This window comes from Lagenorhynchus albirostris, chromosome 2, assembly GCF_949774975.1.
Source record: "Lagenorhynchus albirostris chromosome 2, mLagAlb1.1, whole genome shotgun sequence".
NCBI lineage: Eukaryota > Metazoa > Chordata > Mammalia > Artiodactyla > Delphinidae > Lagenorhynchus > Lagenorhynchus albirostris.
Window position 1 is genome coordinate 77,344,876 of NC_083096.1, and position 23,571 is coordinate 77,368,446.

General features: G+C 50.0%; 1 protein-coding gene across 1 annotated transcript; it reads right to left on the bottom strand.

The window, feature by feature from the left end:
* Positions 1-996: 996 nt before the first annotated feature.
* Positions 997-23,404, bottom strand: CGN (cingulin). Its single transcript, XM_060142357.1, has 21 exons — positions 23,330-23,404; positions 16,757-17,631; positions 15,908-16,008; positions 15,685-15,754; positions 15,493-15,582; positions 13,901-14,028; positions 12,801-12,933; positions 12,296-12,508; positions 11,709-11,857; positions 11,323-11,455; positions 8,698-8,898; positions 8,142-8,348; positions 7,511-7,768; positions 6,325-6,495; positions 5,653-5,814; positions 4,540-4,629; positions 3,988-4,071; positions 3,763-3,881; positions 3,333-3,441; positions 2,780-2,943; positions 997-2,463 (listed from the first exon to the last, which is right to left on the bottom strand). The coding sequence occupies exons 2-21, from the start codon at positions 17,615-17,617 to the stop codon at positions 2,322-2,324; spliced, it is 3,585 nt and encodes a 1,194-aa protein (XP_059998340.1). The 5' UTR covers positions 17,618-17,631; positions 23,330-23,404; the 3' UTR covers positions 997-2,321.
* Positions 23,405-23,571: the final 167 nt, after the last annotated feature.

Consider the following 23,571-nt stretch of genomic DNA (forward strand, 5'->3'; position numbering starts at 1 on the left):
CGAAAAAAGCTTCCATACATTCTCCTCTCCTTATACATAGGCCAGCCTGTAGGCTTTGTGGAGCTGAGCAAATATTTCCTCCACTGTACAGGCTCCCAAGACCAGCTCACTCAGACTGGCCTAAGCCAGTCTGGCAGGTGCCCTTCCCTGGCAGGAAGCCCAGGCCAAAGGCAAAGCTAGCTTGGCTCTGGGTGGGGCTTGTTTTGCAGAAGCTATTATACCAAAGCTGCCCTAATATGGATGGGAGAGGTGGGACACATTGCCTTAAAAGGAATTTGCATTCTTGAGAAGGGATGAACCTCAACTTCTCCAGTGGCATTTGCTCTCTAAGCCCAGGTTAGCATCTTAAGGGCCTAGAATAGAGGATGGCCAAGCAGGACCTTGGAGCCTCCTCCAGCCCAACTGCTCTCAGCAGGTGGCTTCTCCACTGGGCTATGGTCCACATGGACACCAGACAAGAAGAGGTCTGACCCACTCTTGAGTGGGCAGAACCCCTAAATCTGGCAATAGGCTCTGGTGAACAGCTAGCTCTCTTCAAGGCAACACAAGGGCAGGGATGACAGAAACTTCCCCACCTCTCATGGAGGGACTGGGTCCCATGCCTGGTAAGAATGGATGGGTATCTTTGCGCCTGGGAGGTGCATGCTTGGGCTATCCCTATGCCCCAAAGGAATAAAACCCATTTCTGGTCTGTCTCCTTTAACCCTCAGAGAAGGCATTTACTGGCCTTGCTATTCCCAAAAGTTTCCTCAGGAAAGAATGGAGCTGCTATAAACACTTCTCGGTTCCCTAAGTTCCATCTGATCTGTTGTAAAAGGCCTCTAAAAGTGAGGTGAAGAAAACCCCAGCTTCAGCCTCTAAGCTGTACAGTAAAATGGTTTCTTCATAAAATTTAGACCTCCAAATAAGTCAGGAAAAAGAATGAGAAGACAAGTCAAGGATTTCAGTATAGATATATAATTTTAATATTTAATTTAAAATAAATTCAATGCTGGATTGGATTGGGAGAGAATATATGATTTGCAGAATAAAGGAAATTTTTTTTAATCACGAAATTACAAGTCATTGGTGAGAACAGGCTTCTCCCTCCTCTAGGCTTCTTACAGAGTCTGCTTAGAAAATAAGAGAGGTGAATCATCTCCCTTACCTCCTCCCACCAGAACGTGGCTCTCCCCAAATCCCAAAGGAGGAATAAGTCCACCATTGCCTCTTCCCATTTCTACCAAGAGTCAGCCTCTAGCCCCTCTGTATCAGGTCCAAGCTCCTGAGATAATGAGGGTCCCTCGGTTCCCTACTGAGTTTGGGCACATCTGATCAGAGAAACCACAAGTTAAGGCCCCGGAGACCAAAACCTTTGCTTTTCAAACTTGCGTAGACAGTGGTCAGGGTTCCCAGGTGCAACCATCTTATAAGCACATCCATAGTCAAGGAGGGAGAGGAGGAAGGATGGAAACCCTGAGCAGAAGCAGCCCCACCACCTTATCATGGCCCTCCCAAAGTCCCTCTCACAGGGCCTCATAGGCAGGGAAGCCGGTGGGTCTCTCGACCAGTCATTGGGGCAGCAGGGAAGGCAGAAGGCCCCGGTTGGGGAAAGGGTGGTCCTTGGAGAGGTATGAATGTGCAGGTAATAAAAGGCAAGAAGAGCATCCTTATCTCCTCACCCCAGCTAAGGCACTGAGAAGAAAGAAGGAACATAGAAACGGTAAAGATAGGAAGAGAAAGAGAAAGGGTCCCTTGGATCCTGGCCTGGGGAAGACGAAAAATACAGGAATGGAGACAGGTGGGGACTACCACATGGGCCCCATGACTGTGCAAAGAAGAGCCTCTGAGAAGTGGGTAGAGCCACGCCAGCATGTCCATTACCCATAATGTTCCCCTTACAGTGCTCCAGAATGGGAAGGAAATGAGTTGCAGGAGTCAAGGGGGCAGAATCACATAGGGTATTTCCCTGAGCCTGGGGTTAAGGGCTAAAGAAATAAAGCTTTATATACATGGCAATTTCTATCCCTTCCTATCCTGCTCAATCCCTCTCAGCCTATATGCTCACCAACCTACTGCTGTGAGGGAGCAGAAGAGGGGGTCGGCACTTAAGGAGGGGGCTCTGTTGGCTTAAAATGCCCACTCCTCCAGAGGAAAGGGAAAGTCTGTCTACCGGCTTAGCGCTGATGCCTTTTTTATCACCTTCACTCACACCCCTCCCTGTCTTAGGTCTGAATAACTGCGTCCCCCACAGGGATGAGGAATCTGAGGCTGGGCAGAGCAGAGCAGGACTGGCCAGGATAGGCCTCAAGTGTGGTTCATGGGCCCTTGTGGACCATGAGCTAACAGGAGCTAGTCTGCAGGTTGCTCTCCGTAAGCAGTGAGGCGATGGAGGAAGGATCGTAGACGCTGTCAAATTCCTCATCTGAGCTCAGCCCTTCATGTTGGAGAGTTGACTCAGCAGCTGAGCGGGAAGCTTTGCGCCTGAGTCAAAGAGAAATACTGGTCAGGGAAGGAGACAGAAAGATTTAAACAGCCTCCCTTTTCATGCTAAGGAAACTCCCAGTTCTCCTAAGGCCTAAAGCTATTCACAAGATTCCCCCACTAATTAGAGATATGGGGAGATGGGGTACAGGATGGGGGCTGAGATACTAAAAGACAGTCACACTGGCTTTCACCCAGGAATGAGTGCCTGCGAAGTCCCTTCTTAGAGATCCTCCTCCCCATCCAGTTCAGGAGAGCCCATTCCCTTATTGCTCTGCTATCCCGATGGAACAGGGGTCAGAAGAGGAGCCCGTACCAGGAGTCCTTCTCCAGGACTTTGATCCGGGCCTGGAGCTGTTCATTGACCTCATGCTGTTCCTCCAGCTCACGCTGGGCCTTCTTCCTCAGGCCATCCAGTCGCTCAATTTCCTCTTCGGCTTCATCCACCTGCCGCTTCAAAGCCTTCACCCTCAGGCTTAGCTAGGCAGGATACCAAGTCCCCACATTAGAAAAGAAGCTGCTGCTACCGTGGCCTGGGATCCTCCCCTGCAGCAATCTTGACAAGGTATATACAGTTGCCCCTAGGAAAATGTTGAGACCATGGGCCAGTACCCTAACCTCTTAGGTTTGTCCTGGGGATTAAATAAGTTAATACATCACTTAGAAAGAGAGCCTAGCACATCATAAGTACTCGATACCCATGCTTACTATGACTGCTCTAATCTAGTCCTTTCACTCTAGTCTCTCTGACCTTATAGAAGGAAAGTCTAAGTTTAGAAGACCTATGAGATGGGACCTCTCTTGGCCTTCAAGCAAATGCATAGTATATACTTGCCATATGGTTGCCTGGCCCTAGCTGCCATCCTTACCTGGTCTTTCTGGTCATTCACATGCTGTCGTTCATCATCAATCTGGATGGACAGCTCTTTAACTCTCCGCTCCAGTTTTCGGTTGGTGGACTGCAGAACTGTCTTCTCCCTAAGAGGGTGGGGTAGGGGGATGTCTATGGCTGTTGTCATTTCTAAAGAAACTCCTACTTGGCCCCATACTGCATCCAAGAACTCCAAGGGCTCAGCCACGAGCCCAACCATTAGACTGAGGAGGATCCAGGGCAGATGCAAAGAACCAGGTAGATAGAGGTCATTCACATTTCAGAACTTCTGCAACTCTCTCTTCTCCCCATCAAGAGAAGAGGTCTCCCAAAAGATCAAGCCAGGTTGGCCATGTCTGAAGCAGAAGATGTAGGGACACCAGAGGAGAAAAGCCCAGAGGGAGAGAGAGAGGATGGGCTCATGTCACCTCTCTTCAGCCTGCAGCCGCTCCTGCAACTCCCGATTCTGGGACTCAAGCTGAGAGAGGCTGGCGCTGGGCTTCTGGAAGCCTTCTGAGCTGGCCAGCCGGCTCTTCAAGTCCTTGTTCTGAGAGGGACAGGAAGCCTCCTTGGTTAGCACTCAACCTGCGATTGCTTCCATGGTCATTTTACCCACCTCCTGAGGCCTATCCCCAAGACCCCCCCCACCTCACCTGTCTCTCCAAGGAGATTTTGTCACACTCCAGGTCCTGCCGAGCAGCCCTCTCCTGCATGAGCTCTGTCCTCAGCTGGTCCACCTAGTGGGGATGGGCCAGAGGAACCAGACTTAGGGAGGACTGATGATGAACCAGCAAGTTGAACCAAGTGGAGCAGAGTAGCTGGAGGGTGCTCTCTGAATCCCCCAAATTCCCAGGCAACTAAGAAATCACAGCCTACTCAGACGGGAGGGGCCCCAGAATTTAAACAGGGCCTCCTCAGTCTCACCAGGGACTAACGTCCCTTCTGAATGCAAGCAGCCCAGACTCAGATCCACAGCCCAGGCCACCAGGATTCCTTCCTCCATTCAAACTCCCAGCTTCTTTCCACCTGAGGAAACCCGCCAACCCCTCCCGAAAGCAGATGAGACCCTGCAGTAGAGCCGGCCACGCACCGATTCTGCAGCCAGAACTCCATATATGAAAGATGGGAAGGTAGGGTTGTTTCTGAAAGGGCCAAGAGGTTCTGTCATCGGGGTAGACACGGATAAGGCATAAGGAAGGGGTTACCTGGTCCCGACCACGATTCATCCGTTCCGTCAGCAGCTCCACAGTGCTCCTCTCCTCATCTAACTCCACCTCCAGCCGTGAGACTTTTTCCTGTGGCAGAGGGCCAACAGGTTAATTCTGCCCCAAATGCTGGACACCAGAACGCCAAACTCTGCCCAGGAGCCTCTCAGACACCAGCCTCCACAGGTTCTTCTCTCTCCCACATCCCAGAACCTATTGGTCCCTGCCCCTGCCCAGAGCCACCACGGAGCTAGCGCCCTCTGCTGCCCAAGTGAGGCATCAAGGGAAAAGGGTGGGCCCGCTCTGACCTTGGCGCCTTGGCAGGATGAAAAACCCCAGAATCTATTTCTCACTGGTGCAGCCCTATTTCCCAAATGGGAGAATAGAGAGAAACCCAAGTGCCCAGGCCAAGGCTGAGATAAAGAGAGTCAGAAACTGAAGCATCAGGGTACAGATTGGGGAAGCAAATTCAAGTCAAGCAGTACCATGTAGAGGCTAAGACAAGACAGCCTGGATTTGAAAATCAGATCGACTGCTTCCTAGCAAAGGGGCCACGGACAAGTTGCTTGGCCTCTCTGTGTCTCAGTTGTCCTCATCTATAAAATGGGGAAAACAAGCCTACTCATGCCATATGGTTATTCTCAGGATTAAATAATTCTTAAGTACCTGGCACACAGCACAATATGTAAGTGTTTGCTTGCTGCTGCTGCTGCTCTTATTACTGTTGTTGTTGTTATTGCCAAATATAGCAAACTGAAGACCACTGTTGACTCTAAAGGGGAGAAGCCACTGCTCAGCTCCAGCCAACTGTTGCCATGCGGACAACTCAAGACTCAAAGCCCAGTGTTAGTATATTTTCCAAGTGTATGAGAAAAGCCAGAAATGCAAAATTTTATGTGACATCTATAAATTTCTAAACAGTGGCAATTAATTCAAAGTTGTTTACAACACTGCAGTCAAACAAAACCCATCAGCTGTCGGCTGCCAGTTTCCTATCCCAGAGGCTGGAGTGTCCTGGCTCTTTTCCCCACATTAGTCCCACCTGTGCCAGGATCCAGACACCCTCACCTTCCCCATCCCACCCACCACCCGTCACCCCCTCACTGTCCTCACCTCAAGGCCCTTGAGCTGACGGCTCCTGTCATCCTGGGAGCGTTTTTTGTTCTCTGCCTCTTGCTCCAGCCCCTGCAGTCGCTGGACCAGCAGCTCTTTGTCCAGCCGGGCAGAGTCCCGCTCAGCCTGGGATGCCTGCAGGCCCTGCCGCAGCCTCTGAGTCTGGTCAGAAGAGAAAAATGCAGCAGCTCAGATAAGGTAAGATGGGGGTTGAAGGGTGGAAGCAGTCCACCCCGTGGGGGAAAATTCTTCAACTCTGACATTCTTTAGAATTGCCAGAGCACGGTGATGATAAAAAGACTTGACTTTTAGCCCATATTCTCTATCGTCTTAAAATTCTCTACACAAGTTTACATCACGTGAGGAGCTTCTAGACTACTGATCCTGGATCCAAGCCCCAGGGTTTATGATTTAAGTGTAACAGGAGGCATCTTGGGTGTTGAGATCTTAAAAATCTCCCCAGGTGACCCTAGTGTGCAGCAGAGTTTGAAAATCACTACTGTGCAGACAGTGCATCCTCTACTGTCTCTGCCTACAGTGGACAACTCCCCCCACCCTCCCCCACCGAAGTGATTAGACCTAAACCCAGGTCCCAGGATCCCTTGGTCACAGGTTAAGAGGTAATGACCTTCAAACCAAGGACGTTGGGACTACTGCCATTTAGGCTCCTACCTCATCCTGAAGCCGGCTTAGCCCTCCAGCGGTCTTCTCAGCCTCACTGGCCCACTCCTTGGCCTGGCGCTGGGCATCCGCCACCTCCCGCCGGGCCTTTTCCTTGTAATCCTCCAGCTGGGCCTGGAGCTGCTGCAGGGCTTGCTTAGAGTCATCCCCAATCTGCTCCAGCTGAGACACAGAGGAAAGAGATTGTTCAGCACTGCATCTCTTTAACGGATGCCTCTCTCTCTTCTCTGGGCCCAGACTCCCAAGACTCTCCCAGAGCCTCCTTCCTGCCAATGTAGCCCTCTCTTGCTCTTTCCTGGACCTAGGTCCCTAGTATGGCTGGGAGTAATATATAGATTTCCTGGGTTCAAATCCTGGTTCTACCACTTATTAGCTGTGTGACCACAGGCAAGTTATTTACCCTCTCTGGGTCTCAGTTCCCCATCTGTAAAATGGGATAATAACAGTGCACCTATATCACAAGGTTGTTGTGAGAATTATGTTAATTAATTACGTAAAGTACTTACAATAGTGCCTGATACAAAGTAAACCTTAAATGACCATATTTCAGCAAACCCAAGATACCAATGATTATTACAAAGAAAAAGAAAAATTTGCCAATTGAACTATAACATACCGTCAATTATAAGACACAAATCAATTTCAGAGACGATAAAACGTACATTTTAGAATTGATGAAATATTTTAGGTGTTTGCTCCGGTTTTATAAATAAGCGATTAGGAGGAGAACCTTACCTGAAAAAAAGCAATTTATCTCCTTTTCTTCCTTTCTCCTTCCCTCCCCCAAATATAAAATTCTACCAATGAAAATTCCTGTTTTTAGGTCTTATAGACATCTAAGGAGGGATTATAGGCCTTTTTCCTTCCCCTAAATATAAAACTCTACCAACGAAGATTCTTATGTTTAGGTCTTACAGACTTCTAAGAGGAACTCCAGGAGACATTCTCCAAGGATCAAGATCATAAAGGAATGGGAGGTAGGGGGAGGTCAAGAACACTGAGGGGAAGTAGGAAGGATGCCACTCTGCAGATGTAGACTTGGCCTCCCCAACAATGAACTTGAGGAAAGCAAACACCACACGTTGTGACCCCATTCCCTCCCCTGTTCCCCCCTGCCCCCCAGGCAAGCTTCTGTATGAGCTGAGCCTCTTCCTGAGCCCAGGCCACCGTGCCCCACCTCCTTGTTCAGCCGGTCCACAGTCCTGTCCAGCAAGCGCTTCTGCTCCTCCAGCTCAGTCTTGCTGCGCCGGAGCGCCTCCCGCTGCTTCCCCTCCTCCTCCAGGGCCCGGTTCAGAGCCTGCTGCTCCTGTCCCAGGCGGGCCAACCCCCGCTGGGCCTCTTCCAGCCGTGCCTCCAGTGCCCGCTTGGCTGCTGTCAGGCTCCCCTCCTCTTCCTGAGCTGTGTTCAGGGCCTCCTCTAGCCGCTGTTTCTCTGCCTGGGAGTGGGGAAGGTGAGGGACGCTGGACTGAGGGGATGCAAAGCTTGGGCTCAAGCCATTTGGAGGTGAGTAGGTGGGAGGGAGGAGGAAGAGATGTTTATGAAAAAGGTGGGCAATGAAAACAGGCTCAGAGGAACCAGCAAAGATCAGAGAACATGCGAAGAGTGGGAAATGGACAAAAATACCAGTGCAAAGGCTGAGACGTTCACACTAAAGCGCACTCCAGGAAATAAACCCGAGGTTAACAGAGGACTAGGGAGGCAAACAGAAGCACGCTACAGGCAAAATCAAAGTGATGGCTGAGTATTTAGCCAGGGATGAGAGGAGAGAGGGCCAGGAGGAAGCCAACAATGTCAGCAAAAGCACTGACCTCTAACCGCTGCACCTTGTCCCGAAGCCGAGCCTCCGCCACTTCCCCACCCTCCGCCAAGCCTCGTGCCTCCTTCAGCTGCTGCTCCAGACCCAGGATGCGCCTTCGGAAGTCATCATTTTCCTCCTGGGTCTCCCGAAGCGTCGTCTCCACTGCTGTCCGACGCTGCCCCAGCACTGCCACTTCTGCCTCTGCTGCCATCTGAGCCTGAGGCCGTTCAGGGAGAGGTGGCTCAGACCCCAGGGCTCAAGGTCATTGGCGACTCCCAGGAAAGCCACCCCAAAGGGAGCTCACACGAACCCAGGTGTGAAAAGGGGTAGTGCCACCAGCCAGAGGCTTCCCTGAGAATCCCACCCCTACAGAGATGCAATGGGTGTCACCAGGTACAACCCAACCTCCCCCCCTGCCACATCCTGGCTACTTTTAACCACACACCTAGGACCAAGGTATTTGGTCTATACATACCCATGATAGGTAATTTTCCACGCCCTCTGGCTCCTCAGCCCTCCAGACCCCTCAGCCTCCACCTCCTAAGCCCTGTGCCCACTCCCCTTGCCTTGGAAGCCTCTTCACAGTCTTGTCTCAGTTGCTGGAGGGTCTTTTGTAGCTGGAGGTTCTGCAGTTCCAGCCCCCGGCCTCGTTCAGCCTCTACCCTCAGCTGCTTCTCCAACTCCCGCTCCCGGTGTCGCCTAGTCACCTCCTGGCTCTGCTTCTCTGCCTGCAGCTCCTTAAGTTCCTCCTGTGTCTGGCGCAGCTCCTAGAAGGGAAGGGAAATGGTGACAGGGCAGAGAGAGCCAGCCTGGGATAACAGAAAGTGGAGAAACTGAAACTCTCGTACACTGCTGGTGAGAATGTGAAATGGTATGCCCACTTTGGAAAACAATTTGGCAAGGTCTCAGAAAGTTAACCATAAAGTTACCATATGACCCAGCAATTCCACTCCTAGGCATATACCCAAGAGAACTGTATAAACATATGTTCACAAAAAACTTGTAAGTGAATGCTCATAGCAACATTATTCATTACAGCTAAATACAGAAAGGACCCAAATGTCCATCAATTGATGAACAGATAAAAAATGTGGTATATCCATGTAGTGGAATATTATTCAGCCATAAAAAGTAAAGAAGCACTGATACTTGCTACAACATGGATAAACCTTGAAAAACATTATGCTAGGTGAAAGAAGCCAGACATGAAAGGCCCCATATTATAGGAGTCCCATTATATGAAATGTCCAGAATAGGCAAATCCATAGAGAGAGAAAGTAGATTAGTGGCTGCCAGGAGTGGGGAGGGTGACCGCTAATGGATGCGGGGTTCTTTTTTGGGGTGATGAAAATGTTCTATAAGTAGATAGTGGTGGTGGTGTTGGTTGTACAACTCTGTGAGTATACAAAACCCCACTAAATTGTATACTTTAAAAGGGTGAATTCTATGGTATGTGAACTAAATCTCCATTAAAAAAAATTACATGGAGTGAGAACAGATGAGGGTATGCATAAAACAGGATTGGCTATTTTTTTTAAATGCTGAAAACCAAAATATGTGACACAATAAATATTGGTGCTGCTCTGATTTCTTTTTTAAAAAATCAAAATATGATTTCTCATTCTAATTCTTTATCTATTAGCTACTTCTGAAATTCAGAAAGTATAATTAGGCTGAAAGGTTATATGTATATCGTGAGTCTTCAGTGTAAGACACTAACATACTAATTACAAAGAAAAAGAGGGGACTTCCCTGGTGGTCCAGCAGTTGGGACTCCATGCTTCCACCACAGTGGGTGAGGGTTCGATCCCTGGTCGGGGAAGTAGGATCCCACATGAGGTGCGATGCGGCCAAAAATAAATAAATTTTCAAAATTTTTTAAATAAAGAAAAAAAAGAAAAATAGCACAGTGTATGGTCTACAGTGGACTGGGTTAGTCTATTTTCCTAATATATATCTTATTGATTTACTAAATACTTAATAAAATTAGCTTAATATATAAATGGAACACTAGTTATTACTTTTTTGCTTTTTAGCTTTACCCAGAATAATAAGTCAACTGAGATTGTCCAGAGAAATATCCAAGTTCACTGTATCAGCCAATATATTTAACAGACCTCAGACTATCCTTGATATTTGTTAACTTAAAAACAGTATAGTAAAAATTAGGAGTACTTTTGATTTCACAACCAAAGTATGTTTGGTTAACATTTATTATCTTTTTCTCCACCAAATATTTTGCATAAGCTCAGGCTTTTATTTATCTGGAAAATCATCATTCAGAGCTATATTTCTTTACTCATTTAAAAATATGATTACCTTGATTACAATTAGGTAGTTTTATAGTAAAAGCATGATAAACAAGAATTGATTAATTAATACTTGTTAACTGAGCACCTACTACATATACAGCATAGCAAATGAAAGAATATAAACCCAGAAGGATTCTCAGGAGGCCACAAATGCCAGTTCCCTATAATTAATGAAAATATTTTCTAATTTTCAAATCATCTGAAATAATTCATTGCTTTCTTGTCCTTCATAAACTGATACCAGGAATATGAAGAAATTATTTGTGTTCACTTCAATTTTATGACCTTATTATTCATAAAATATCCATACATGATAAAACATTTAGCTACCTGTGTCTAGATTCTATACTCTCTAAGCAGCCTTCAAATTACAATTTGGCTTCCCATATAGGTCAGCTGGCCATGCCACTGCAAGTGTTCCAGTCCATGTGACAACACTACTCATTGTAAGTTAATAAACTGGCATTCTAACTGTAAATGTTTGTTTCATAAGTGTAGTTAATGAGTCCCCTCTGAGAGACAGAGCAACTTTTGCTATCCTGACCAAATTAGGTTTCCAAGCTTGCAAAAATGACCCTGGAGTTTCACAAATCCACCTCAATGCTGCTACCCATGAGGTCTCTTGGGAGGCAGCCAGCAGCCTCTGGCTATAACCCAACCTGGCCGCCGAGAGCCCGTTCCATTAGAAACTTCTATACTGAGTGAGGAGACCAGTCCTGCTAGAGTGTGTGCTGGGAAGAGATAAGACTGAACAGGCAGGATGAAGCCTGAAAACCAAGCACACGGGAGACAGCCACACAAGTGTGGAGGCCTTCGTGGATAGGTGAGGCAGATGCCCATCACCCCAACCTGCCCTATTGCCCCCCAACTCCCAAGTACCTTCTTGAGCTCCTCCACCTGGCGAGTATCTCCAGCATCAGCCCGGGCCTGCCCTAATTCCCTCTGCAAGACCTCTATCTTCTCCCCAAGTTCCTCTTCCATCTCCTCCTTCTCCATCCGCAGCTGCAGGAGTCTGAGCCCAGAAAGGTGAAACGAAAGGGAAAGGGAACAGGGTGAGGCCGCCTGCCTGGGAGAGGTGAGCAGGACAATGACAATGACAACCACCTCCCTGGAGGCAGGACACTGGGCACCCACCCTCAGGAGGGTGGAAGGTGGGGATGGAGAAGGGCAGTTTGAGAAATGGGAAAGGAAGGAGCACAGCACTGGCAGAAAAGAGGGGGAATATAAGAATCATGTATAAGCATCCTGGGGGGCAATGTCCTTACTCTTGCTTGGTGGCTCTAAGTTCCTCCTTGTTCTTCTGAAACATGCTCTGCCAATGCCCTGTCTCCTCCGAGGTCTCCTCCAGCTCCCTCTGCAGCTCCCGCACCAGGACTAACATCTTCTGCCTCTCAGCCTCCAATGCTGCGTAATCCTAGGGAAGGGGAGAGTCAGGGGCCAGGAGGCTCGGAGGGAAGAGCTCACTCCAAACCAAAGTGTGAGTGTGTAGAAGGGGAGGCTCAGGTCCAGAGGCACCATGCCCACTGCACACCCTGACACCCAGGGTACCTGGTGCAATGCTAGCAGAAGGCTCTCTTCCCAAGACACAGTCTGCCCCTCTGTCATCTACAGGAAGCCTCCCCCAGTTATTTCCCCATGGGACTTCGGTCACACATCCTCACAGGACTTCTGGCCTGCACTCCTTCCCTCTGCCCTTGTAGGTTTCCTGAGCAAGGTTTTCATTACATCTCACATGTGTCTTTTAGGGGGAGTTCCGGTTATGACCATGAAAAAATCCCCAAATACCAAGACCTCGAGGCAGCCCCCTTCCCTGGGGGTGCTCTCTTTTCCCAGCCCTGCTCTTGTCACGTGCCTGGGTTGCATCCTGCATGCTCCGGCGAAGCTGCTCTGCGTCCCGCTGGTACTGCTGCCGCACATGCTCTACCTCCTGGTCACGGGAGGCCACCTCCTCCTTCAGGGCGCCTTTCAGTGCTGTCAGCTCCCGCTCCCGCAGCCTCAGCTGCTCCTCTACCCGCTGCTTCCCCTCTAAGACCTCTTCCAGAAGCTCCCGGGTCTCTACCAGGTCCTGGGGAAAGTGAAGGTGGAAGTCAATCAAAAATATTTATTGAGCACCTCCTATCTGTTAGGCATGGTACCAGGTGCTCTCTGCCCTCTAAGATGCCCTGTTAGGATAAAGGAAATCTACCATTCTGGGCTCTAGTGCCACGCCGTCATTGAGTCAGCGTGAAAGCACCCTAAGGGATACCTGTAATCAGCTACCTACTCCCCATACTTTAGGGAAACTGCAGATGAGCAGACTTGAGGATGCTCTAGCTGAAAGGAAGCAGAGGCTAAGGTACCCCAATCCTGCTCCCTACCTTCATTAGCACCTCTTTAGCAGGCTCAGGACCCTGGGCCTGTTTCAGCTTGTCCTGCAGCTCCATCACCTGTGTCTCCAGCCCATGCCGTACCATTTCACCCTGGTCCAGGAGAAGCTTCATGTTCTGGAGCCTAATAATTAATTATAGACAACAGTATTGAGCACTATGTGGAAAGCCGTTTTCTAAACACTTTACTTATATTAGTTCCTATAAACCTCCTTCAAGTCTTTGTTCAAATCCTAACAAGGCTTCCCCTGACTACTTTGTTTAATATTGCAACCCAGCCCTCCTGATCTGCTTTAACCTATTCTACTTACCACCTTCTCATATGTAATACGTTTACTTATACAATACGTTAACTGTTTACTGTCTGTGCCCCCTTCCTAGAAGCTATGCTTCATCTTTATGGTTCACTGATGAACCCCAGGAATCTAGATCAGTGCCTACTACACAGTCCTCATTGCAAAAACTTCTGCTACATGAATGATTAAATCCTCACAACAATTCACAACAATTATTAATCCCATTTTACAGGGCTTCCCTGTGAATTGGCACAGTGGTTGAGAATCCGCCTGCCAATGCAGGGGACACGGGTTTGAGCCCTGGTCTGGGAAGATCCCACATGCTGCGGAACAACTGGACCCGTGAGCCACAACTACTGGGCCTGCGCGTCTGGAGCCTGTGCTCCGCAACAGGAGAGGCCGCGACAGTGAGAGGCCCGCGCACCGCGATGAAGAGTGGCCCCCGCTCGCCACAACTAGAGAAAGCCCTTGCACAGAAATGAAGACCCAACACAGCCAAAAAATAAAAATAAATTTAAAAATAAAAAAAGAAACGTTCAGTTCCATCACATTTAAAAAAAAAAATCCCATTTTACAGATTAAGAACCTGATGCACAGAGGCAAATCTAGGGAGCCTAACTCATGTGCTATCAGCATTACTGATAGAGAAGGTAAAGAGAAAGGTCCTATCTTTAACCTTCTCTGTTGACCCCTTTCAGCTTCTGGAGATTTCCCTGTCTCCCCCAGCCCTGGGGGAGCCTCTAACTCTGGCTGAGGCCCTCATGCAGCCCTGCAAGCACCATCAGCTGCACTCACTCCTTGGTGCTCTGCTGGGCTTCCCCACTCCTCCTCTCCAGCAGCTCCTGCAGTCGGCTGCACTCTTCTGCCTTCTCCTCTAGCTGCCGCTCCAGCCCAACCCGGAATGGCTCTAGCTTCTGCCGTTTCTGGAAAGTGAAAAGAGGGTGAAACAGGTGGAGAGTAGGGAAAGCCTCTCAGAAGGACCAGGAATAATGGGAATACCTAACATCTATTGACACTCACTATATGACAGGCACTGTACTAGGGACCTTATGTATATTATCTGCATTTAATCCTCATAACAAGCCTCGGTACTTGTAATGGTTTAAAATATGTCCACAAATTATTTGACATTTCTTTAAAAAGGTGAAGCCTCTCTCCTTGAGTATAGGCTGGACTTAATATAGGCTCCCTTTGAGTATAGGCTGTCTCTTCTAACAAATAGAAAAAGGGGGAAGTGATGTGTAGCTTCTGAGACTAGGTCAGAAAAAGGCATTGCAGCCTCCTCCTTACCTTCTCTCTTGGATCACTCCCTCCGGGGGACAGTAGCTACCATACTGTGAGGACACTCAAGCAGCACTATGAAGAGGTCCACATAGCAAGGAACTGAGACCTCCAACTAACAACCACTGAGTAAGCCGTTTTAGAAGTAAATCCTCCAACACCTGTCAAGTCTTCTAATGACTACAGCCCCAGCCAATACCTTGACTGGAAGCTCATCACAGACCCTGAGCCACAACTACCCAGTTAAGTGGCTCCCAGATCCTGGGCACTCAGATACTGGGGGATGTTTGTTTTGAGGTAATTTGTTACACAGCAAGAGATAACTAACACAGCACAATTATTATCCTCACATTACAGTTAAGGAAACAAAGGCTTAGAACATTTAAAGAATTTGCCCAAGGTCAGTTACATAGCCAACAAGTAAGAGTACCAGGATTTGAGTTCAGTTTGACTCCACAGCCCACCGCTCAACCAGTACATGACACCGCTTTTCAGGAAACAAGGGGAGTTACAATCTAACACTTACTGAGCACCACCTATATACAAGGCAATACTGTGACCGGTGGAAGCAGTATAAAAAAAGAGGAGTACGTAGGCTTGAGCATAAGACTCACCTGAATTTTAACACTCCTCTACAACTTACCACCTTGAGCAATTAACCTTTCTGATCTTCAACTTTCTCATCATACAAGGGTCAAGGATGCCTATTTTACAGGGTCATTGTAATTATTACATATTACTCGGGATAGTACCTACTACAAAAATTAAACTCAATAAATGACAGCTACTATTACTGCCATCATTACTATGATGATGCCAAGAACTGAGGTAAATAATTTACTCAAGATTTATACAGCCACAGTGAGTGGCAGAGCTAGGACAGGAAATTCCAAAGGAAATGGAATTAGAAGTAGTTAGACCCCTGATGAATGTGCTCCTCCTCTCTAAGCTCCAGAGAACCCCAGAAGTCCTTCCTGGGACTAGCACATACTCTTGTCTCACAGGACACACAAGTGCTCATTCCATTGTTTGGAAGGGCCAGCTCAGGCCAAGGTTCTTTCCCCCTGTGGCCCTTCATCCCTCCTGCACCTCTAATCTCTCCTCACCTTCACTTCTTCATCCAGCTTTTTCTGTAGCTCCTCCACTTTTTGGGTAAGTTCACCCTGCCCTGCCTTAGTGGAACCAGAAGAAACCATCTGCCAGAGACACGGGGGGGAAGGAAGTGAGTCCACATCCAGATCCCAAGGCCCACAAGGCCCTAACCCTGCCCCCTGCCCCACCGTGAGAAGGCCACTCACCACCAGAGGCTGCATCTGCTCCAGCAACAAACTGACCTTCCTCCTCACAGAGGTTTCACTTTCTGAGCTTCTGGAGGATAAAAGGACAGATGCAAAGGTTAGGGGAGGAAAGGGGTAGCAGAGATGAGGGAAGGAAAGGCTAAGAGCAAGGAAGATGGGGAACAAAGCTAGAAGGAAAAGAAGGGAGGTGTGTGACTCTGCTATTGGGAGGGTCCCCACTCACCCGTCTCTCAGGATGCCGTAGATGGTGGCCTTCACGTGGTCCACACTGCCTGGTGGGACTGCCTCCTGCTGGTCTCGGAGAAGGTCTGGAGTTGATTTGAACTATAAAAAAAGTAAACCCAGAGCAATAGGAAGACTACAAAGGTTACGCCAGAAGCGTGTGTGGGGTTCAGATGGAAGAGACGTGGCAGTTGGGAGACGAGGCCCTTCAAGCACAACGAACAAGCCTGAAGTGGGGTAAAGAGGCAACACCTCTGAGGCCGGAGCAACAGGCCAGGAAGGGGTCCAAGCAGGGTACACCTCTCACTATCGCTGCAAACCAGATTTTGCTCGACACACAGATCTCGACCAGTTGTGAGCTGTGTCACAGGTTATTTGTCACTAATGGCAGTTAATGTACTAGAATTTGTGAATGATTTACTTTTAGAATGGGCTTAACTTTGTCTCAGAGTAAAGTCACTCCCCCACGCGCTCGCATTCCTGAGTGGGAGACAAAGCGGGGAGTTTTGGCAAGAGCACCAGGGAGCCACTCATATCTTCCAAGCCTGCCTCACATTTGCTGCAGACCTAGCAAACGCTGGTGACTGAGGCACAGTTAATGGTCGGGCAATGACAAGTAACTCTCCATGCTTGTGAATGGTGATTTCACAGTTACTTCCACTTCCTTCAGCATTTTGCCCATGGAAGTGTCTTGTACATGTGAATACCATCTATTAAGTAGATGGATAAAGGGGAGGACAAAAAGTAGACTTTCTGCCATAGGTCATTTGAACCAACATGGAGACCCAAGTAGGTCAGGGCTGATGAGAAGGGGCCAGGGCTTGGAAGCCACAGAGGGGTGAGGTCTGACCTGTAGCATGGGAGGGTCCTGTGCTCTCCCCCGTGGCTCCTCAAAACTCTGAAGGACCCAGTCCTGGGTCTGACGGGAACGGCTAAAGCCACCAAGACAGCTCTGGGCTGACTGTTTCATGCTGCCCGTGTGCTGGTCATGCTTTGTGCTAGGGGTCCAGCGGTTGGGGGACCAGCGCTCCCGTTCCTCAACGGTGTCCCGTGGGAGCCGGCTGTCCAGGCTCTGGCTCCGCTTGCGCTGTTCAGGGGGCAGCATCCGCGTGCGGCGGCCAGTCCGGCCCCGGACCTGGCCCCCATGGTGACTGTCAAACTTGTTGATGAGGGAGTCCACCGAAGACAGGGGGGCAGTGTCAATGGTGCTGTCCAGGTAAGCTCCTTGGTGGGCTAGCTCCAGCAGGCTGGTGCTCCTGTTGCTTGGACCCATAGGGGCAGGGCCTGCCAGTGAGGCCTGGGACTGGGAGCGCAGTAGCCTTCCATTCCAGTGGGCCCCGGGCTCCTCATCAGATGTGCTTCCCTGCGAGCGGGCAGGAAACTCCTTGGCCTGAGAGTAGGGGCTCTCGGGAAGTTCCGAGTCGGAGCTCAGAGCTCCTGGGGCCCCTCGGTTGTTGGCCCCCTTGATCTGGACTCCAAAGGAGTCGCCACCTTTCTCCCCACTGTTGAGCACCACAAAGGGTTGCCCAGCGATGCCCTGCACACGCACGGCAACCCCATAGGTATTGGCTCTTGCATCCTTAGCTGGGCGTCGTCCACCACGACGTAGGGTGCCCATCTCTGCATCACACACTGGCTCTGTGATGAAGCGAATCTGGACTCCATGGTCTACAGGGCCCCGGGGCTCGGCCATGGTGGACACCTGCTCCATGGGTAGGAGGGGTCCTAGAAGATGAAGAGTTTAAGCTGAGAGACTACAGGTAGAAACCCAGAAACCTCCACTTGCCCAGCTTTTGTGAGGGTGATTGCCCTGCCAATCCCTTCTACACAAAATAGTGGTTCTCATACTTTACCTGAGCAGCAGAGTCACCTGAAGGACGAGTTAAAACAGACTGCTGGACCCTGCCCCCAGAGTATCAGATTCAGCAGGTAGCCCCAAACTGAGGATTTACAGTTCTAACAAGTGCCCAGGTGATGTGATGCTGCTGGTCCAGATTCCACATTCTGAGACCCACTGACCCAGAAGAATCCATTTCCTCTAATACAGTCCTGGGCAGCTTGGTTTTGTCAAGAGTTTAAAGATTTTTCTTGATCTTCACACGTACACCTATAGCACTACCATGTGCTTCTCCTACCCCCAGGGAAGGCAGAACCCAAGCCCCACCTGCAGACACCTCCAACCCAATGGAGAATAGGGGCCTCCAATCCCAGAGCTCATTTCAAATACAGAAGACCCCAAGATATGTCATCCCGTTTCTGGGAGGATACTCAAAGAAACCAATAGCAGTGATGCATCAGCGTTGGGGGAACTGAGGGCTGGGGACAGGGATGGGAGAATGACTGGCTTTCTATTATATATCTTTTTGTCCCTTTTGAATCTGGAACCATGTACTACCTATTCAAGAAAAGATTTAAGTAACATTTAAGGGTACCAGTCCAGGAATTAGTTCCCTGGCGGTCCAGTGGTTGGAACTTGGTGCTCTCACTGCTGAGGCCTGGGTTCCATCCCTGGTCAGGGAACTGAGATCCCACAAGCTTCATGGTGCAGCCAAAAAAAAAAAAGAGTATCAGGCCCCAGGACAGGCAGACTTGTCCCATCTGAGAGCCAGAGCCAAGACCACCTACAGGCCAGCTCCCTGGGTCTACATTGCCTAAGCTCAGAGTCAGCAAATGGAATGTGTTCCAGGTATTGCTTATTGCTCTGGCTCCAGGAACTTGCAGGGAAAGGTTCTCCTCTAAGCAAATAAAAATCCAGCTTCCCCACCCCTTCTGCTAACCTCCACCAGGGCCTAGCACCAAACTGGAGGAGGAGCCTCTGATGTGCCAGAGACACAAACATACCCAACTCAACCTCCCAGTGGAGCTCTGGGCCAAGGGAACTTGGCAAGGCCCCTTTCAGGGATTGTAGAAGTGCCAGGAAGCTCAGGAACCCAGGAGGGGTGGGGAAGGGAGGGGCGGAGCTCCAGGTGAGAAAGGAATTGGAAGAAGAGCATTCCTAGTAGCATTCCCAACCCCTCCCCTACAGGGGAAGATACAGGGGGGGAGGAACACCTTATCAGCAATGGTTCTTCACCTTTTCTGGTGTCTGAGAAAATGATGAAAGCAATGCACCCTTCCCCCAGGAGACAGCCCACCCAAACTTTTACCACAGAATCTCAAGAGGTCCTTAAGGCCCACCCATGAACCCAAGGACCCGATCCTTCCACTATGCAGACATCGGGGAGGACTTTAACCAACCACTGACTCAGATACCCCAGAAAGCAATATTTTTAGTTGGCAGAGCCCTATGTTGGAATTCAAGTAAGAAATGGGACCAGAAAAGAAGCTACAAGGCAAAGGCGTAAGTTCTCCAAGCCACTCATCCAATAGAAAAGGCACTGGACTATAGTCAGGATCTGGCTTGGAATCCCAGCTTCTGACCTTCACTTGATGTATATAACCTTGGGCAAATCACAACTTTTCCCAGCCTGTTTCCTCATCTGTAAAATGGGTATAATAATACCTCATGAGGTAATTACCTGTGAGAATTAGATAATAACAACTATGTGGGTATACACAACTGTAAAAATGTATCATGTTATACACTTAAGATTTTTGCACTTTATTTACTTAGGTTCTACTTCAATAAAAAGAGGGGAAATGTCAAGATATTAAACATGAATGCACCTAGCAGCATAAGCCTGTCACAAAGCTGACAACAAATGTTATCCTGCACATATGCTGCTCCTTCCAACAGGACCTTCCTGGCTTCCCCTGGTTTACAGAAGGATGCCACTTCCTAGAGAAGCCTTCCTTGACCATTCCTTCCCACAAACTAGATCAGATTCACGTTATACACTCCATAGTTGGCCTTCAGTGAGTGTGCCTCAGTTTAGTTATATATTTATCAGAATGATGATTTGTTTCCTATCTGTCTCCTCCACTAGGTTATAAGCTCCTGGAGGGAAAAAAGACATTGTTCTCAGCTGACTCCTGTGTCCCCAGGGCCTGGCAGATGGTAGATGTCAATATATATCTATTAAAAGTTGTATCCCAGGGCTTCCCTGGTGGCGCAGTGGTTGAGAGTCCGTCTGCCGATGCAGGGGACACGGGTTCGTGCCCTGGTCCGGGAGGATCCCACATGCCTCATAGCGGCTGGGCCCGTGAGCCATGGCCGCTGAGCCTGCACGTCCGGAGCCTGTGCTCCGCAATGGGAGAGGCCACAGCAGCGAGAGGCCCGCGTACCGCAAAAAAACAAACAAAAAGAAGTTGTATCCCAAACCAAGGCAGACTCAACACAGCAATGGGGAGATTTCCCAAGGATCGTGCACAGCCATTTCTTGTTTGTCCTAGTAACAGGACCTCTTCCTGGCCTGGATTCCCTGTCCTATTCAGGCATAATTTTGGAACCAGATGTGCCTAGAAGTCACATGATTTATTCATGATGCAGCTCTACCCTGACAGTACATCTACTGATCTTCCAGATCCAGGTCAAGAAGTTCCCAGCCTAGTCCCGGAGAGTGCATAGCCCTTGCCTGCCCAAGAGCACCAGGCTGCTCAGAGGCGGCACCAAGTGTACCCTGAGGCCCCAGTGACTCCCTAACCTCAACCCCCTTCAGTCCCAGGACATATGGGTCAAGGGCCAGGAGGGCTAAAGGGATCTTTGGGGTGGGTCAGAAAGCAGGGCTCTAAATGATTCAACATGGAAAACCCGAAACCTATCCGCCTTCAGTTACAGAGGACAGCGGGGCGGGCCCGGTGAGCAAGGCAGCTCCAAGGCCTTTCGTAAGCCCCAGAGGCAGGTAAATAGTGATCTAGTGCCAGGCAACAGGGAGCCCAGAGCCTCTCCTCTCACCGGATGCCTGACCCTGCTTTTCCCACCAACTGTACTCTGGGAAGAGACTAGGCCACAAGTTAATTCAGCTTCATCTTTCTGCCTCTGTCATTCCTGCCTGTAAGGAGAGGGAGAACACAGCACTTGTATCAGGCAGCCACTTCTCCCTGAGTTACTCATTAGCCTGCCCTGCCCCAATTCCATCACCTCTGGCCCAACCATAAGCAGCTGGCTTCCAACTAGGAGTGACAGGGTCTCTGGACTCCCGGCAGGAAGTGGGGGTGGGGTGGCTCCAGGTGTGCCCAGGAAGAACTGGTATACATAGGGCCTGGCAATATGCTAGATGCTATATAATTGGCAGATGCAGAAAATGGGTGAACTAGAGGTACAGAGATTAGACTCCCCTCGGAGGAAACAAGGAAAGCAAATGGTGAAAACAGAAAAGGACAGTTCAATGACCTTGCTCTTTCGGCTCCTATTTTCTCATAAAGAGTTAGCAAGATAAGGTTGCCCAAGGATCCAAAAAGAACCCCCCATGTGGGCTTCCCTGGTGGCGCAGGGGTTGAGAGTCTGCCTGCCAATGCAGGGAACACGGGTTCGTGCCCCGATCCGGGAAGATCCCACATGCCGTGGAGCGGCTAGGCCCGTGAGCCATGGCCGCTGAGCCTGCACGTCCGGAGCCTGTGCTCCGCAACGGGAGAGGCCACAACAGTGAGAGGCCCACGTACTGCAAAAAAAAAAAAAAAAAAAGAACCCCCCCATGTGTACTCCTGGCTCAGTTCACTGGAAAAGTCAAACCTGAGCACCAGACTAGAGCTGCTTGGCCAGTGGGGAAAAAAACACAATGAGGAACTGGGCCCCTGCAAACTGGCTGGACTGGTTTGAGAGGCAAGGGAAAGGGGAGGGCCGGGGAGACTCCACTGGCAGCTTGTGAAGCAGACCAGAGAAATTCCACACCACAGAGGAGGCAGAGGGGCAAAACCATGGGCAGGGACTCCATCCAGCTTAGATGCCAAGGCCAAGGCTCTGAAGGAAGAGGCAGAAGGTGGGGAGGGAACAGGCAGGAACAGATACACAGTGTGCCTGGTGACTTGACAGACAGGCCAGTGTGTAACAGAAGACTTTGTCTCCCTCTACCCCTCCCTCTAAAGTTCCCAAGGTTGCATTCCAGATCCCACACTTAACCTGGGCCACCTCCCTGGCCCTCAGTTCTCCCCTTCCCTGGCATGAAGAAAGCAGCAGCCCTACCCCCTCCTCACCTCCCACATGGGTGATGGCATGCAGGTCAGCCTGGGGAAAGCAGGAAGGGTTCTAGGAAGCCAGAATCCTCTTAGGGTCAGGCAAATCTCTGGATTAGCAGTCCCCTAGAGCCAGCCCCCCATTCCCGAATATCCAGGATGAAAAAAGAGGTAGAGAGGCATGTGCAGGCAGCCTGTCGACAACATAGCGGTTGCTAATTATTTCCCAATTACAACAACTCTCCTCAGGCAGGGCATCAAAGGGGCCAAGCTAAGGCTGGCTCTGATTCCCTCACCTGCCTAAGGCAAGGGAATCTGCCTCAGAAATCTTGTCTCAGCCCTGACGTGCACCTCTCATCCAGCTTGGAGACTCAGAGGTGCTGAATCTCCTAGTCCTGTGGTCTCCTGAGGAGTCCTGCTTATTTCCTGCACCAGTGCCTATGGCTAGTCTGACAGCCATCATGGTCCAGCTGTCAGGGATGCCTGGTAGGGTTTAAGGAAATAATGGGGAATTTCTGAGAGGCATCAAGGAAATTGGTTAGGCTCCCAAACCTCACCCAATGGCCCCACCTAGAACCACAGAAGTATGTATGCTTGGGGGAAGGGCTTGACATTAGCCCCCAGAAAGAGGCCTCATTAGAAAGAAGTATTTCTACACATTTTGTAGGCCTAGGGATCTAGGCTTACTCAAATCCCTCTCTTGTAGAGCACTCTCTCAAGAGAAAGAAGGAAATATTCTCCCTGGCAAGAAAGCAAAGGAGGACAAAAACTGAAAGACTTAGTTTCACACCTAGCAAAGAGATGGGGGTGCCCTCTCGCTCTACCTCTCAGTGTCTATTAATTGCACCTGTCTTGCCCTATAGATGAATGGTTAGAGAAAGATTCCACCTCAAAGCCAGAGGGAGGTATCAGCACCGGCTCAGACTGGCAGTCGGGTAAAGAACCTCAGGGAAACAGTACCTTTCCACGCCCTTTCCTTTACGTGTCTGAACCTCAGGCAGCAGTTCCCTTTGCCCAACTGAGACTGACTCCTTCCCCCCACCATTCCGGTCTCCAAGAGAAACTCTGCCCCGGGGACTGGCGTCTGACCTCCAGAGATATATGGGCCCTGAAACGCTTCCATGCCCTGGGAATAGCCTTAGCCTCAGGTGCCCCTCACCTGGCACCTTCCCAGGCACCTGCGTGTGGCATCTTAGAGTAGGAGCCAGCTCTTAATCACTACTCCCACCCTAACTTGACCTCCCCTCCTCCTCTCGCCAACTCAGCATCTGTGCCCTAGGTATCTCTGATCGCCTGGACTCCCGCCCCTCAGGGGTACACCTGAGGGCTCGCCTGCCTCTCAGGTGCCCTTGCGCCCGCCCGGTTCACTCACCCCAGCCGGGCTCGGCGTTCCCGGGCTCGGGCTCGGGCTCGGGTAGAGCTGCACGCGCGGCTCCCTGGCCCTCCCCTTCTGTCCCTCGGCGCTCCCTCCTTCTTTCTCCCCCTCCCACCAACCTGTTACTCCCCTCCGGAGCTCCACCTCCATTGGCCGTCACCACCCGCCCCGCCTTACCCTTCCTCGGTTGGTCCGTTTCCCGCGAGGGGCGGGGCCACCGCCGCAGGGACCCGGACCCG